General features: G+C 41.2%; 1 protein-coding gene across 3 annotated transcripts in view; it reads left to right on the plus strand.

The window, feature by feature from the left end:
* The window catches only part of LOC126356206 (eukaryotic translation initiation factor 5B), a 406,256-nt gene that overhangs the window by 48,065 nt on the left and 339,549 nt on the right, over positions 1-18,642 (plus strand). For all 3 annotated transcript variants that reach the window (XM_050007014.1, XM_050007012.1, XM_050007013.1), the window contains exon 4: positions 1,266-1,976. In XM_050007014.1, coding sequence (XP_049862971.1) covers positions 1,266-1,976 — 711 coding nt within the window. The remainder of the gene's footprint in view (positions 1-1,265; positions 1,977-18,642) is intronic.

Here is an 18,642-nt window from a genome sequence, read left to right on the forward strand (position 1 = left end):
TTAGTTTATAACAAATTTACAATAATGATAGCTAAAAGTATAGTTATCCTTTAAAAATGGAGAAGTGAATTCTTGAGCAATTTTATGCTTAATTGGCTTTTTTTATGGAAAAGTCAAAGCACTCGACAGAACATATATTTCATCAAAGTTATCCACGAAATGTTCAGTGTAAAACAGTGGAATTCATAACCATGCTTGTCAGGTATTTAAGCTGTGCTCTTTAGGATCGTAACCAACCACACCCCTTAAAATTTTTGACGACTAACATTATATGTGAAATCTTAGCTTTTCAAGTAGCTATACCGTATGTACATTGATTTAAGCCATTGAGTTTTCCTATTTGTTTGTGCACACTACTGAACAGTGATGATGTTTGGCTGACTACATCGCATAGCCTATGCTCTGAATATTTGCTGTCATTGGCTGGTGAGATCATGCGACGTGAGCTATGATTGGCTGATGAAAGTGCATCACACAGCGCAATTTCGATTTCAGTGCTTCTGTAGCTACAGTGCAGTATTTGGTGGGGATGACAGTGTATTGGTTTTCGATAGCTCATATCAACAAAGCAGGTTGTGACCTCAATGTTGGATTAAGAAATTTTATACTTTCGTAATACAAAAATATGCAGTGAACATGTTGCTACAAAGCAAAGGTCTTTCCAAAATGTGTTGTTTATTGCTGTATTTTGTTTCCTTAAGTGCTGGGAAGTTATATACCGGTATATGGAACCTTTACCATTCAAAGGATTGATCAGTTTAGAACTCAGAGACAAAGTGTATAGTCATTTAATATTGGGGATGATGTACTTTCACCCAGTGTTCAGTGTATTTTCACCTTGGAAAAAGTGTATTTTTAACAGGGAAATCTGTCAATGTACATACTCTGTCAAGGTTTGACATTGCCTTTCTGCCAGGTAACAAGGATTTCGTGGCTTCAGTCACCATCCTGGAGCCAAGATAACTGAGCATTGAAATATCCCATGTAGTGGTAGGTGTAGTAACTGTAATTCTTGTTTACTTGACATTCAGTAGTAGAGTATAAAGTCTTGCAGATATTATGTACATTTGTATGCTTGGTGTGAACTGCAGTAAAATGTTTGTCTGGAAGTACAAATTAATTTTTCTTAGTTGTGTGTTTTGTTTAATTAACAAAAAATGAGAAATTTTTGTTGGTGGTGATTTTAAGTAAAAATTGAGGTTTTGTTATAACATCTGAAGTTTTTTTTTGTAAATGTGAACATTTATTTGACTTCTTTTCCACAGAAAAATAAAGGAGCCGATGTGAATGAAGATGATGATATCGTAAAGCAGCCTTCTAAACCTTCAAAGGCAAAGAAACAGCAAAAAATTATGGTGGCTGATGAAGATGAAGATAGTGAGAGTGAAGAAAAATCTAAAACCCCTGTCTCTCAGAATAAGAAAAAGGGGGCTAAGAAAAGTTTTGCTTTGCTGGATGTAGATGATGGTGACTCTGGCTCAGCTAGTGATAAGGATAAGAATAGAGACTCAGAAGAAGACACGCGTGAAGTAAAAAAGGCAAAGTCAAATAAAAAGGTTGTGTCTAGGACTGATAGTTTTGAGGATGATAGTGAAAGGACGAAAGAAGATAAAAGTGCAGTGAGTGGTGGCAAGAAAGGGAAAAAAGCCAGGCGGAAGAAGGATGAAGATGATGAGGAGGACATTGAGAGAATGTTAGCTGAACTGGAGATGGAATATTCAGGTGTGAAGAAAGAACAGGTTGAAGGTACAGAGGAGAAAAAAGTTAGTGCAGATGGTGATTTAGGGGCGAAGAAAGATTCTAAAAAGAAAAGTAAGAAGAAATCTAAAATTGACGTTGAAGACGTGGAACTTGATGACGATGATGTGACTATAGTTGATGGTGAGGAACTTGAAAGTACTGTTAAGACTGCTGCACAGAAGAAGAAGGAGAAGAAAGAAAGAGAGAAACAGAAGAAACTTGCTCAGAAGAAAGTGGTAAGTTTCTGTTATGTCTTTATAATTTCTTTTAATTTCTCTTTAGGATGGGTAGACCCCCCCCCCCCCCCCCCCCCGCGCACTCTCTCTCTCTCTCTCTCTCTCTCTCTCTCTCTCTCTGTGTGGGCGTGGGCGTGTGCGTGGACGTGGGCGTGTTCTTCCTACCTTGATCCACATAGCGATCAAATACTGCTTAAAGGCTGCTGCTGCTGCGACTGTGATTTCATATAATACTTTTCTTTGCTGTTGGCAAGTTTGTTTTTTGGCATTATCAAAAGTTTATGTGTAAATGGTCATATGTCCACTGTTCATAGATCACATGTTAAGACAAAAAAATTAAGCATGGCCTTGACATTCTTGCAAACGCCTTACTTCATAAATGGTCTACAAACAGTAGATGTTTGACTACTTCCACACAAATGCTTTATAATGACCATAATGTACAAACTGACCAATAGCTAATAAAAGTATTGCACAAAGTCACAGCCTCAGTATAGGGGCATCCAAAATCAGTCTGCCGTTACCTGTCTAGTGGAGTAGATTGGCATGCAGTGGTATAAAATGCGGATTCTATTCTTGGGATCTTAGTTGCCAGTGTCAGTCAGTTAAGTTTGTGTACTTGCAGATAGACTTTGGTATATAGGACACATAAGAAAGGAACGCGAAAATAAACCACATGGTTTACTGGAATAGCCACGAAGGGCAACTAATAATTTTGGGAGGAAACCCGTCATCATAGACATTTTCATAAAAAAATTGGTTATACGACAAATGATGGAGAACTTTAAAATGAAACTAAAAATAGTGCCGACATTACGAGATGGGATTTTTGAAGACATACTACGTGCCATAATTATTAAGCTAAAAAGTGTTGACAACAATCTTGACAGTCACACTGCTGATGATGACCTCTAAAATATGATGTATATAAATAGGCAATGAATAATTTCTTAAAAAAATACATTGTTTGCTTTCAAACCTGACTGTGTTCATATAGTTTCTCTTGGTAGAAATTTACTACATGGTAGTAAAAGTGTTAAAGAGTTTTCCAAGGTAAATGCAGTCAAATGTGGTCCAAAGCAAATATTTGTCTCAGTTACTGTTCATCTGATTCTAAGAGACATTGCTTAAAACATAGATGCAATACATATCCAGAACACTGCTGAAATTTCCTTCAAAAAATGTATACTGATTATGGACTTCTATGATAAAAGCTTGACGTTCAAGGTGAGTTCATATATTGATTTTTATTTTTTGATAATAACTTTATTTGTTAATCTACAGCAATGTTACCCTATTCAAAATATTCCTCATTACATACTATACATTTGTGTCAATGCTTTTTCCAATACCTGAAACACTTTTGGAACTGTTTCTTTGGGATGTTTATAGCTCTCTTAACTATGCATTTTATATCTCACCTATGCTTGAAAAACTGCTGTGCCCTAAGGCCTGCTTTGAAATGTTTGCACCACTTGTAAGCTCCTGTTTTACTCATATACTCCTCAAAATATTTACCATTTCTAAAAATTTGACACACTTCATTCCATTCTTATAACAAAATTTAATACAGCTTCTCTAATATATTTAAATACAAAACAAAATGTTGTTGCTACTACCAAAACACATGTAACCTTTCTGACAGCTGACTATAGACTAATTACTCAATATGCATAACATTGTGCAGGTACTTTTCAGATATGTTTGTGAAGACAGTGACAAAAAAGTAGTGCGTATCAGACTAATACAACACCCGAAATTACTTTTATAACATTCTTTGTGTTGCAATAATTGTTATGTTTCAACAAAACCCTTCGAAGAAACTACCATTTAATAGGAACACAAAGTAAGAACAAACTTTAAATTCTACAGATTGATTGCACTGTATGGGGTTCATTTTACAAATAGCAGTGGAGGCACATACATCGACATGAACAGGCATTCAGTTCTGTGTTTGTAGTAGGATCCTGACTTCCATTCCTATGTTAATATTATTTACTCTATAATGTTGTTTTTCAGAAGTAGCTATTGTCTTTTCATTCCTTGTGGTTTTAATGTATTTATCTAAAAATAAATTCTGCCGGAATGTATCTGTATGTGGTTTTGCAACAGATTTAAAGCATGTGCTGCGGCGGGACTGGTACTACGTTGTGAAACAGCCTATAGAAGTGCCTTGTGACAGCTGGATAGGCAGAGTAGGGGCTCACTCACTGATCTTGAGTTTACTGCAGATTATAGCAGGTCTTCTTTTAAAGAGAAATTCATTACAGTTGGTCTGTGAGACAGATTGCTGCTTTGTAGAACTAGCATTGCGTGGATACAGTGTACAGTATATTTAAGGCACCTACTCGTTACAGTATTTTATTTATTTATTTTTTGTTTTTTGGGTGGTGGGTGTGTATGTAGTTTCTGTGTTTTTTTAAAAATTAGCACAAGAATTGTGAAACAATACATCTTAATACCCTAAATAAAATCTCTCTTGACTGCAATGTAGTTTTCTGTAAGACAATGTTTTCTGTGTTTGTGACATTCTTCAAGCTACATACTCTCTGATGGTGCAGCTTAGTTCCTCATGGAGTGTACAGGTGACTGGCTGTAGTTTGTTGTGGTAACCCCAAGATGCCTAACTTCTACATCTGTACTCTGCAAACCACTGTGAAGTGCAGGGCAGTGGGTATGCCCCATTGTACCAGTTATTAGGGTTTCTTCCTGTTCCATTCATTTATGGAGCACAGGAAGAATGTTTGTTTCAGTGGCTCTGTGCATGCTGTAGTTATTCTAATCTTATCCTCACAATCCCTGTGAGAGCAATATGTAGGAGTTGTAGTATATTCCCAGAGTAATCATTTAATGGTGGTTCTTGAAACTTTGTTAGTAGACTTACTCGGGATAGTTTACATCTATCTTCAAGTTACTATCCATTCAGTTTATTCAGTACACCTCTGACATTCTCCCACAGATTAAAAAAACCTGTGAGCATTTGTGCTGCCCATCTCTGTAGAGATTAAATATCCCATGTTAGTTCTATTTGGTATGGGTCCCACACACTTACACAATATTCTAGAATCAGTTGCACAAGTGATTTGTAAGCAATCATCTTTTTAGACTGATTGCATTTCTTCTGTATTCTACCAGTAAACTGAAGTCTACCACCTGCTTTATCCTCAACTGAGTTTATGTGACCGTTCCATTTCGTACCCCTACAAAGTGTTACACCCAGGTACTTGTATGAGGCGACTGATTCCAACAGTGATTCATTGATATTATGGTCATAGTGTACAACATTTTTTGTAAACTGCACAATTTTACATTCTGGACATTTAAAGCAAGTTTCCATCTTTGCACAACATTGAACTCTTATAAAGATCTGACTGAAAATTTATGTAACTTCGTTCAGACACTACTTCATTCTAAATAACTGCATCATCTGCAAAAAGTCTGAGGTTACTATTAACATTGTCCATAAGGCCATGAATGTACAACATGAGCAACAAGTATCCCGACACTTCCCGGGGGCAGACCTGAAGTTGCTTCTACATCTGATGTTGACTCTCCATCAAAGATAACATGCTGTGTCTTCCCTACCAAAAAGGCCTCAGTCTAGCCATAAATTTCACTTGATACTCCTTATTGTTGCACTTTTGACTGGTCAGTGTAGTTGTAGTACTGAGTCAATGTTTTTTTTTCAGAAATTAAGAAATAATCTTCAGGGTTTTAAGTTTCTTGTGTACTGTGACAAATACGCCATCTCCATTTCCCATTTGCGTATCATTTCCATACATCTCTAAATTTTCCTCAAAAAGCTCATTGCTATCAATTTAAGGTTTCCATCAGCTTCCTGTACCTAGTATTACGTGATTAACACCTTATAGGAGCACTTCAAACTGTGGCACTTTTTTGCGGATGCTATGGTAGTTAACCATCATGATTTTAGTACTTTCACCTGTGGGAGGCATTTCTTTTGACCTTACACTGATACTTCTGGATTTCCTACAGCTATCTTTATCTGCATTGGATGGAGATTCACCTAATCTAAAAACCTGTTATATGCAACCCATACATAGTCAGCTACATGAGTAGCAGCAGCTTCTCACAGAACCCTTAAATTCTCTGGTTCAGTCCTTCCACTTGACTTGGAACCAGAGGGCCACAATCAGTTCAGGGGATTATACTGCAAATTGTGAGCTTCATTGTTGAAACTCCATGTTCAAGGCTGGTCTCCTCAAACTTCTCTGCTAGTCACTGGAATGACCCATGTATGACCTTGGAGACCAGACAATAGGCATCATTTGTTCCACGCGTGCCACAGGCTGCGATTGGTTGCACTCTGTTCTCTCAGTTGATGCTGGAATAGTCTCTTCAACATGTTGAATGAGGTCCCTAGGCATACACACTGAGTGCATGTGATGGCCTTTCCTGTCCCTTGCTGTCATTTCCTTAAGGGGCAACAGCATTCAGCATACGTTTGAAATGCTGACGATTAATAGATCCTATTCATTTGCGTTTGCTTCGTATTGATGCCGAACAAAACAAGTTTTCCCAAAATGGGTGAAGTGAGTTCCAGTGGCTCAGTTTCAGTGAAAGACAGCAGGAAGAGAGAAAGCACAAGCTAGGACTGGGGTAAGGGATCAGCCCTGTGCTTTTCTGAGGATCATTTCAGTATTTGCTTTAAGCAACTTACAGAAAACTTGGAATACATAAACATTGATGCCAGGCAGAGATTTGAGCCACCATCCTCCCAATTTCGTGTCCAGTAACTTACCTCTAAACCTCCTCACCCAGTGCCTGGAGTAAGTTTTGTTCATTGCCACCAGACTTCCATTAACATAAAGTTGGTGTATGCTTAGATACCTGCTACTTCTCTTACTGTAACCACCTACATTGTGAAGGTGGCCGAAATATAAAACAGTATGGTTGTAGGGGTGCCCAGTGTGCATAGTTGGTGAGCAGGACTGTGTTGAGGTCATGAATGGATGAAATGTGAGCGGTAATGTGTTCCGAATGAATTTTTACTCTGCAGGAGAATGTGTGCTGATTTGAAACTTCCTGACTGATTAAGACTGTGTGTTGGACTGATACTCAAAACTAGATTAGAGTCGTGGTCCAGCACAAGGTTTTCATCTGCCAGGAAGTTCCATTAATGAATTAACTGGTAGCTCAGTGCACAGTGTCAGCAGATTCTGATAAAGATGTTGGTAATTCAAATCCCACTAATAGCTTACCTTCCTTTCCCTTTTTTAAACAACATATTTGTTAACAATGGAGCATGTCAATTAACTAATACTGAAAAATATTATTTAATAAAAATATCTTTGTATTTTCATGAAAAAATTAAAATTTGGCACAAAAATGGGAAACATCAGATACTATGTGCAGATACAGTTCTACACATCTATGGGTACTGCATCATTGATATGTGTAATACCTGATGAGGAAATAATAAATTGAGTGGAAACGTAAAAATTCTTAGGTGTGTATATTGATGAGAATTTAAACTGGAAAACATACATATTGGGACTCCTAAAACCACATAGTTCAGCCACATTTGTACTTAGAATCATTGAAACTACTGGTTAGAGACAAATCAGTATGTTGTCTTATTGTACATGGTTTTATTCACTAAAGCCTTATGGAATAATGTTCTGGGGTAACTCATCTTTAAGCTAGAAAATCTTCTTTGCTCAAAAACATGTTTTAAAAATAATGTGTGGTGGTCACCCACAATCTTCTTGTAGACATCTATTTAAGGAGTTGGGCATTCTGACTACTACTTCACAGTATATTTATTCCAACATGAAATTTGTTGTAAATAATTCACTACAGCTCGAGAGGAACACTGATATACATAATTACAATTCCAAAAGGAAAAAAATGACATTCAATACTTCATGTTAAGGTTGTCTTTAACACAAACAGGCGGTGCATAATGCTGCAACAAAAAATTTTGATCACTTACCTGGTGATATATAATGTCTAAGAAAGCAAAGTAAAATTTGAGAACAAAGTGAAATTTCTATTATTGCAATGTGTAAAAGGTAGGTATTACTTACTCTCATGTTGCCCTCTCCCGCCCTTCGACCCCCTCTGCCCGCTGCACCCCCCTCTGCCGCTTGGGTCAGTCTTGATCAAAACGGCCTCCTCTGCCCGGTCATGGGCATTACTTGCTTGTGACAAGCTGGGGGATGTTTCTGTTTCCATTACACCCCATAAGAGCTCAAACATAGTCCAGCAAATCATATTTCACAGGGACCTCCTTTTGCTGTCTGACGAAGAGCTGAGCGCCGATTTAGAGTGGCGAGGTGTCTGTTTTGTCCAGTGCGTGGGGTTCGAGAGATAATCAGGTTGCCACTGATGCCTTCATGCCTTCATCTTGGCCTTAAAGGGTGATGCATTACCCCAGAAGGTCAAGGTGCTGGGTTGCCGCTGTGACATAAAGCCATATATCCCTCCCCTGATGCAGTGCTTTAAGTGCTGGAAGTTCGGCCATATGTCTTCCTGCTGCACTTCCAGCTTCATATGTTGAGATTGTGGTTGTCCATCTCATCCCAATACTCCATGTGCGCCGCCTCCCATCTGTGTCTACTGTGGAGAGCAGTATTCCCCTTGCTCAGGACTATAGGATTTTATAGAGAGAAAGGAAAACAATGGAATACAAGACCCTGGACCGGTGACCTACACAGAGCGTAAAAGGAAATTCACAAGGCTCCATCCCGTGTGCATGACAACATCTTATACCGCCAATATAACTACTGTTCCAGCCCTATCCATTTTACCAATTCCAGTCAGCTCTCAAAGCCGTAAGACTACATCAGCTCCCTTGATGGTGGGGGGCACTTCTCTCTCTGTTGCTCCCGCACCACCTACCTTGGGAGCGGCACACCCCCAACCATTGAAGACATCGGTCCCCACTTCTAAGCCGCAGAAGCGTAAGTCTTTTTCGGCTCCTCTCGCCTGGAAAAGATCCCTTGGGTCGCTCCCTTCCCAGGTTCCTATCAGTGGCGAAGCAGACACCCGTCAGTGGCTGAAGCAGCCACATGTAGCTGGTTGCAGGGCTTCAGTCCCGGAGACTGAATCAAAGAATCCCTCCCAGCTAGAGAAACCCAAGGAACAGTGCAAGAAATTGAGAAAGAAGAGGTCCAAGAACAAGATAGTTCACCGCTACCTACAAGCTCTGCATCTGAGTATGAGGTGGGGATTCTGGCATCCCCTACAGACCTAGATCTCGCTAGACCCTCAGACACAATGGATATAGACTGCTCAGGCAATAAGTCAGTGGTAGCAGGTGACCCTGAGGCATAAACTGTCTTATTGAATGTTCCATGCCTTCCCAGTCTCACGATAACGTCAACCTCCAGTGGAATTGCAGCAGTTTTTTACACCTTCTGGCTGAGTTATGGCAAATGCTAAGTTTTACACCTGCTTTCTGCATTGCCCTTCAGGATACCTGGTTCCCGGCAATGTGGACCCCTGCCCTCTGCTGCTATAAGGGATGTTACAGGAACTGTAGCGACTGTAATCGAGTGTCAGGTGGAGTTTGCGTTTATGTCCTAAACTCGGTATGTAGCGAAACGGTTGCCTCTTCAAACCCCTCGTGAAGCTATGGCTGTCAGGATAAGGATCACACAGGAAATAACATATATCTTCCTCCAGATGGTGCAGTACCCCTGAATGCTTTGGCTGCACTGATTGCTCAACTCCCTGAACACTTCCTACTTTTGGAAGATTTTAATGCCCATAACCCCTTGTGGGGTGACAGCATGCTTGCTGGCCAAGGCAGAGATGTCAATACTTTACTGTCTCAGTTCGATCTCTGCCCCCTTAAACACTGGGGCCACCACACACTTCATTGTGGCTCATTGCAGTTACTCGGCCATCGATTTATCACTTTGCAGCCCAGGTCTTCTCCCATCTGTCCACTAGAGAGCACACAACTACCTGTGTGGTAGTGACCACTTCTCTATTTTCCTGTCACTGCCCCAACGTCAGGCCCATGGACGACTTCCCAGGTGTGCTTTAAACAAAGAGGACTAGGAAACTTTCACCTCTACTGTCACCATTGAACCCCCCCCCCCCCCCCCCCCACATGGTAACATTGATGCGATGGTGGAGCAGGTGACTGCAACAATCGTTTCTGCTGCGGAAAGTGCAATCCCTCGCTCTTTAGTGTGCCTCTGGCGAAAGGCAGTCCCTTGGTGGTCGCTGGAAGTCGCTGATGCAATTAAGGTGCGTTGGAGAGCTCTATAGCGGCATAAGCAGCCTCCTTTCCTGGAGCAGCTCATAGCATTTAAACAGCTCTGTGCCCGCATTCGCCATCTTATCAAACGAGGGAAACTGGAGTGTTGGGAGAGATATGTCTCGATCATTGGGTGCCATACATCACCTTCCCAAGTCTTGGCAAAGGTCAAACGTATTTTTGCACTCTGACGGTGAATCCTATAATGCCCCATTTACAGAGTGGGAGCTCATCACTGCCCTTGCACATTGCCCCGGCACAGCTCCTAGGCCAGATAGAATCCACAGTCAGATGATTAAACATCTCCCATATGACTACAAGTGACATCTCCTTATCATCTTCAACTGGATCTGGTGCGATGGCATCTTTCTATCGCAATGGCGGGGGAGCACCATCATTCCAGTGCTCAACCTCTGGTAAAAACCCGCTTGATGTGGATAGCTATTGGTCCATCAGCCTCACCAGCATTCTTTGCAAGATGCTAGAACGTATGGTGTGTCGGCAGTTGGGTTGGATTCTGGAGTCACGTGGCTCCATGTCAGGGCGGCTTCCGCCATGGTTGCTCTCCCACTGATAATCTTGTGTCCCTCGAGTCTACCATCTGAACAACATTTTTCCAGGTGCCAACACCTGGTTGCCGTCTTTTTTTGCTTTACGAAAAGCGTATAACACCACTTGGTGACATCATATCCTTGCCACAGTGTACAAGTGGGGTCTCTTGAGGCTTGCTGCCAATTTTTATCCAGAATTTTCTGTAGCTTTGTACTTTCCATGTCCAAGTTGGTGCCTCCCATAGTTCCCTCCATATCCAGGAGAATGGCGTCCTGCAGAGCTCTGTATTGAGTGTATCTTTATTTTTAGTGGCCTTTAATGGTCTAGCAGCTACTGTAGGGCTGTCAGTCTCACCCTCTCTGTATGTAGACTTCTGTATTTTGTATTGCTCCACCAGTACTGCTGTTGCTTAGAGTCGCCTACAGGGAGCCATCCACAAGGCACAGTCGTGGGTTCTAGCCCATGGCTTCCAGTTTTCAGCCGTGAAGACATGTCATGCATTTCTGTTGGCATTGTACCATTCATCCGGAACCAGCACTTTACCTTAATGGTGATCCATAAACTGTCGTGGAGACATATCGATTCTTAAGACTGGTCTTCGACACCAGATTGACTTGGCACCTCACCTTCTTCAGCTTAAGCGGAAGTGCTGGAAGCACCTCAATGCCCTCCGCTGCCTGATCAACACCAACTGGGGTGCAGATCGCTCCATGCTGCTGCAGTTCTACAGAGCCCTTGTTTGATCCTGCCTTGACTGTGGGAGTGTGTTTTATGGTTCGACGGTGCCCTCAGAATTGCATTTGCTCTACCCATTGCACCATTCCGGAGTTTGACTAGTGACAGGAGCCTTTAGGACGAGTCCAGTGACCAGCATGTTGGTGGAGGCCGGAGTCCCTCCATCGAAGATCAGATGTGCACAACTGCCCACCAGTTACGTTGCACACATTCATAACTCTCCTGTTCGTCCTAATTACCATTTTCTTTTCCCAACTACGGCGGTTCACTTCCTGCATAGGTGCCCCAGGTCAGGGCTAATGATTGCAGTTCGCATACGATTGTTTCTGTCTGAACTAGAGTCCTTGCTTTTACCACCTCTCCTCGAGATCCATTAACGTACACATCCATGGTGTAGCCCTAGGCCGAAGCTTCACCTGGACCTTTCTCGTGGCCCTAAGGACTCCGTTAACCCTGTGGCTCTCTGCTGTCACTTCTCGATTCTTGAAGTGTTTCGGGCCTCTGAAGTGGTTTACACCGATGGCTTGACGACTGATGGATGCGTTGGCTTCACCTACAGACATGGTGGGCATATTTAACAGCATTCCTTACCCGGTGGCTGCATTGTATTCACTGCAGAGCTGGTGGCCCTATCTCGTGCACTTGAGTACATCCGTTCATGCTCTTGTGAGTCGTTTCTCCTCTGTACAGACTCCCTAAGTAGCTTACAAGCAATTGACCAGTGCTGCCCTCGTCATTCTGTGGTAGCGACCATCCAGGAGTCCATCCATGTCCTTGAATGGTCCAGTCATTCCGTGGTGTTTTTCTGGACCCCAGGACATGTTAGCATCCCAGGCAATGAACTTGCTGACAGGCTGGCCAAACAGGCTACGCAGAAACCGCTTCTGGAAATGGTTCTCTCTGAAACTGACCTGCGTTCTGTCTTAAGCCGCAAGGTTTTTCGGCTTTAGGAGGTGGAGTGGCATAACAGTACGCACAATAAACTGCGTGTCATTAATGAGGCTGCGAATGTGTGGAAGTCTTCCCTGCCAGCTTCTCGCAGTGAATCAATTGTCCTTTGTCAACTCCGTGTTGGCCATACGGACTTCACACATGGTTACCTGCTCCTTCGCAAGGACCCACCTCGGTGTCACTGCGGCTTCCAAATGACGGTCGTCCACCTCTCGCTGGACTGCATACTTGTAGCCATTCTGCGGCGGGCTTTTAACTTTTCTAGTGCCCTACCTTCAGTGTTGGGCAACAGTGCTTCAACATCAGCTTCAATGTTACATTTAATTTGCGAGGGTGGGTTTTATCATTTGATCGAAGTTTTAGCGCATGTCCTTTGTTCCTCTGTACCCTCCGCCCTAGTGCTTTTAGAGTGGAAGTTTTAATGTGTTGCAGATTGACTGGTTTCTCCTTTTTATTCTTGTGGTCAGCCAGCCACTATAATCTGCATTCTTGTTTTACTTTTTTCTAATTGTTTTTTGGGTGTCTCTGTTGTTTCTTTGTCCTCTTTTGTTCCTTTTATTGTTTGTTACCTTTTCTTTGTTCTTTTGGTTTTTCATTCCTTTTGGTATTGTGCTGTAAGTGTCTTTTGTTTTATTCTACCCCTTGATGACTTATAGGAGCAAGGGACGGATGAGCACCTAGTTTGATCCCTCCCTCTCCCTCCTCAAACCAACCAACCAACCAACTCCCTCCACTTCTCTCCCCCCCCTCCACCCCCTACCCCCTATTCCCTCTCCCTTTTTCCTTCCGTGTGTGTGTGTGTGTGTGTGTGTGTGTGTGTGTGGTGTGTAATATATATATGACCAAAAAGTAAATCAGTAATTTCTTCAGATCTACTGGATCTAACTGAAACCACTCGTTGATGATTTGATCCCATCCAGCAGAGCTATCATATGCTGGGAAGTTGATTGCTACATTTTATGTACTGTTCGACATAGCTCCAACTGTGTCATATGGGATTAGGAGTGAGTGATAAGTGGGCCAACTAAGGTGTGATAGGTCGCCTTTGTCAGGAATGAAACCTATTCATAGAGCCCTGTGAACATAGCTGTTGTCATCAATGAAAATATGTGTCCAGCGCATATTCACCATGAAAATGTAAAAGAATGGTACTAGAAATGATGAAGTAAACATCTTGGTCTGTGTTTCCAGTAACTGTAATGACTGCGAAAATGTCATGGTTTCAGAAAGTCGCTCAAAACATTACGGAACCACTGTTGGCTTCTACTATACTCTCCACACACTGCCAGTTAAATACTTACACTGTTGGTGTACTCATTGTTCTGCATCACGTGAAAAGAGGAAAAATTACAACCCATTAGACCACACTACGTGCCTCCAGTCAGCTACTGTCCAGTTTGTGTCATTTGGACCATTAAAGACTTGAAGCTTTATGTTCCACAATAGCCTTTTGTGAGATACTCGACTCCAAACATTGATTGCGTGCTGTTAACTTCACAATGTTCACTTCAAAACTGGTTGAGTTGGACCTGCATTTACTGAAAGCAGCAGCTGCTGTCAGGTTTGAAACAGATTGTCATGACAAGGTTGGCACTTGTCTCCAGTCCCTTTCAGTTAGGACTTCTTATTACTACTGTCCTTCTGCTGTGTTACGTAGCTATGTGATACTCTGTTCCTTGCAAAGATGTTAAACAGTTTGCATTGGTAAACCAACAAGTTGGGCAACTTCATGCATGGTGTGGCCATGGGCATGTCTCCTTTTGGCCATTTGTTTGTGCCTCAGTGTCTGCGCTCATTAGATACACATTGTATTATATGACAAGAAGGGCAATTTTTTACTGATTGGTGAGAAGGGACCATACTGAAAAATGAAAAGACTAATTTTTTTGGAGAGCTTGTAGTGATACTGACAGTCTTTTCTTGGTATCACCACTTTTGATCATCTCAAAGCTGAAAATCTGAATGAGTGTGGGATATTGTTTGCTTAGGAATGTACATGATACCATAATTAGAGTTGCACTAATACATAATTATTGAGTTATTAGTGATGATTACCAATTTATCTTGTATGAAAAACTTACCAGCATGCAGAGCCAGATCAGCACATACCATACTTAACAGCTACTGTTCATTGGCAAAGTTAATTATTTAATTGTGGCACAAACCAGATTTATGCAAAAACATTACAGTTTGCACCTGGCACAGTCCTGTAGTAATTTATTAGAGAGAGAGAGAGAGAGAGAGAGAGAGAGAGAGAGAGAGAGAGAGAGAGAATGCCTTCTCTCAAAAGTACCTAGAACAGATAATTCGGAACCCCAGTCATGATGGAAATTGACTTGATCTAATGGCAAAAAATACATGTGACCTCTTTGAGGACGTCCACATCAGTGGTCATGATGTGGTTGTGACAACTATGATTACAAAAGTATGAAGGGCAAGTGCAACAAGCAGAAAGGTATATATTTATTAAACTAAATAAAAAGACCATAGAGTGTTATCTCTGTGTGGAACCTGAAACCTTCAGACAGGGCAGGAGCATGTAGAGGAACTATGGCTCAAGTTTAGAAGAATAGTTGCCCATGCACTGGATAGATATGTACCCAGAACAGTGCATAATGCTAGAGGCTCTCAATGGTGTACAGTCACTGTAAAGAAACTTCTAAAGAAACAGACTCCTGCGTAGTAGTTGCAAAGGAGAGCGAAGGACTACAGATAGAAAGATGCTAATGAAACACATTTGGTTGTCAAAAGAGCAATGCATGAAGTCTTCAGTGACTACCATAGCAGAATGTTGTCAAATGATCTTCTATGAAACCACATAAATTCTGGTCATATTTGAAGGCTGTCAGTGGCACCAAAGTTAGTGTCCAGTCCCTAGCAAATGTAACAGGAACTGAAGTTGAGGGTAGTGAAGCAAAAGCTGGAATGGTTAATTTTGTTTTCCTTTACCAGGGAAAACCCAGGAGAACTGCAACTGCACCATTTTCATCCTCATACCACTGAAAAGATGAGTGAAATCAGTATCAGTGTCAGTGTTGTTGAGAAACAACTGAAGTTATTGAAATTGGACAAAGCTCCAGGGCTCAATGGAATCCCTATCAGAATCTACATTGAATTTGCAGCTGATTTACCTGCTTTTGTAACTACAGACTGTCATAGATCCCTCAAACAGAAAACCATGCCTAGTAGTTGGAAGAAAGCATAAGTAACATGCTTCTACAAGAAGGTTACTAGAGGTTATGCTCAAAGTTACTGTCTATTATCTTTTACATCAGTTTGTTGTAGAATTTTAGAATATATTCTGAGCTCAAACATAATGAGGTATCTCGAATAGAATGAGCTCCTCTGTGCCAACCAGCATGGATTCCGAAAACATCAATCGCGTGAAACCCAACTTGCTTTTTTGTCACACGTCATACTAAAGGCTTTGGATCAAGGCAGGCAGGTACATGATGTATTTCTTGATTTCTGAAAAGCATTTGACTCAATATCAGACGTAAGCTTGTCGCCAAAAGTTGGATCATGTGGAGTATTAAGTGAAATTTGTGACTGGATTAAGGACTTTGTGGTAGGAAGGACACGGCATGTTATCTTTGATGGAGAGTCAATGTCAAATGTCAAAGTGACTTTGGGTGTGCCCCAGGGAAGTGTGTTGGGACCCATGTTCATATTGTATATTAATGGCCTTACAGACAATATCAATAGTAACCTCAGACTTTTTGTAGATGATGCAGTTATCTGTAATGAAGTAGTGTGTGAAAGAAGCTGCATGAATTTTCAGGGTCTTAGATTAGATTCGAAGTGGTGCAAAGATGGCAATTTGCTTTAAATGTTCAGAAATGTAAAATTGTGCACTTGCCCAAAAAATTAAAAAACTTGGTATACTATAACTATAATATCCAGAGTCACTTTTGGAATTAGTTCTCTCATACAGATACCTGTAACACTTTGTATGGATATGAAATGGAATGATCACATAGGCTCTCTTGTGGGTAAAGCAGATGGTAGACTTCAGTTTATTGGTAGAATACAACGGAAATGAAATCAGTCTACAAAGGTGATTGCTTACAAATCACTGTGTGGCCCATTCTAGAGTGTTTCTAAAGTCTGTGGGACCCGTACCAAAAAGGACTAACAGGGGCTATTGAATGTATGCAGAGAAGGGCAGTATGAATGGTCAGAGGTTTGTTTGATGTGTGAGAGAGCTTTGCAGGAGTGCTGAAGAAACTGAATTGGCAGACTTGAAGATAAATGTAGCAAGTGTATTAACAAAGTTTCAAGAACCGGCTTTGAAGGAGGACTGTAGGAATATACCACAACCCCTCCGTACTGTTCACATAGGATCCTGAGGGCAGGATTAGAATAATTACAGCATTCAGTCTACCATTCTTCCCACACTCCATACATGAATGTAATGGGAAGAAACCTTAATAACTGGAACATTAGAACTTCCACTCTGCTATACATTTTGTGTTCATTTGCGAATTGATTGTAGATGTAGATTGAAAATATAGCAGAAAATTAGAGAAAGGAAAGGAAAACTGTTATTAACTGGGGTCAGATGGTGTAGAACCATGCTGTTATGTCATAAGCTATAGACCAGTTTGCTGACAGTATGGTGCAAATTGTTTGGTGTGCTTGGAACATGGAAAAAATTACAATGCCACTTGACACTGTCATATCCTCTCCACACTTTACTAATGGCACTAAGGGCAGATTCACAACTTTCATTCATAATTTTTTTTTCTCTCACTGTTTCACATTCAGGTTGGAGTTACCTTCACTAATCAACATGTATAAGAGATTGCTGCACTTTTGGAATAAGTTATGAGTGACACCCTTTCCACTACTGCCATCAGCAGTACCATCGCTGCTGTAGTTCCAGTACTAGCCGTAGAAGAGCTATCTACGCTACAGTGCTACACCAATAAATGAAGCTGAATGCCAGCTCCAAGGAGCCATTTGGAAGATAGAGTTGAGCTCTGAAAAATATTCATTTATAACCTTTTATAAAAATGCATTGTACTCTTATGCGGACTCTGGATTTTGCACCCCAAGCTGAGCATTACTGTGACAATTGTCAAAAGTTATTGAACAGTATTGTTTCCTGAGTAAGAAGTTGACATGTATGCCATACACATGCCCACTGAATACGTACTACAAGAATGCCTAAGACTATCCAGTCCTTCAGTGGTACTACTCAGGGAGCTAATCACTTACTTTTCTTATTTTTGTAAGTCATTTACCATATTTTGACTAGATTTAGGAAGCATAATGTATGGATCTGCAGTGATGTTGGTGTTAGACCTGCTTGATCCTATTCAACATAAAGCCAATTTGGCAGCAATTGACATTGTGAGGATTCTGTGGTTTATTATGAACTATGTTATAAAAACCACTACCAACCACTAATTTAAAGACAATTGTATTTTTCCATGCCATTATCAACTTTGAAATTTCATTCATCAGATGGCTGCATTTAAAGACGACCTTCTAATCAGATCTGGGTTGTTGGGCACCATGGCAGACAAAACAACCAAAGTCTAATTAGCAGTTCTGATGATAAATGAAAATTCAAAACTGGTAATGGCATAGAAAAAATGCGTTAACACAAAAAAGTTTTTGAATAAGTGGTTGGTAACTGTTTTTAGAAGATGGTCTATTCAACATAGTTGTTGTTTGGTCCCAGATTGTATCATTTTGGGAAGTCCTGTCAACAACCTGTCATGTTTGATATTAGCTGCCATTCATGGTCTATGTAATGATGATCCACCATATGCCTAGCAACCTACACTATGTGATAAAAGTATCTGAACACCTGGCTGTAAATGACTTAAAAGTTCATGGCACCCTCCATTGGTAATGCTGGAATTCAGTATGGTGTTGGCCCACCCTTAGCCTTGATGACAGCTTCCACTCTTGCAGGCATATGTTCAATCAGGTGTTGGAAGGTTTCTTGGGGAATTGCAACCCACGGAGTGCCGCGCTGAGGAGAGGTATCAATGTGGGTTGGTGAGGGCAGGCATGAAATTTGGATCTGAAACATCCCAAAGGTGTTCTTTAGGATTCAGGTCAGGACTCTGCACTGGGCAGTCCATTACAGGGATGTTATTGTCGTGCAACACCTCCTCCACAGGCCGTGCGTTATGAACAGGTGCTTGGTCATGTTGAAAGATGCAAATGCCATCACCGAAG

Source organism: Schistocerca gregaria, chromosome 3 (assembly GCF_023897955.1).
Source record: "Schistocerca gregaria isolate iqSchGreg1 chromosome 3, iqSchGreg1.2, whole genome shotgun sequence".
NCBI lineage: Eukaryota > Metazoa > Arthropoda > Insecta > Orthoptera > Acrididae > Schistocerca > Schistocerca gregaria.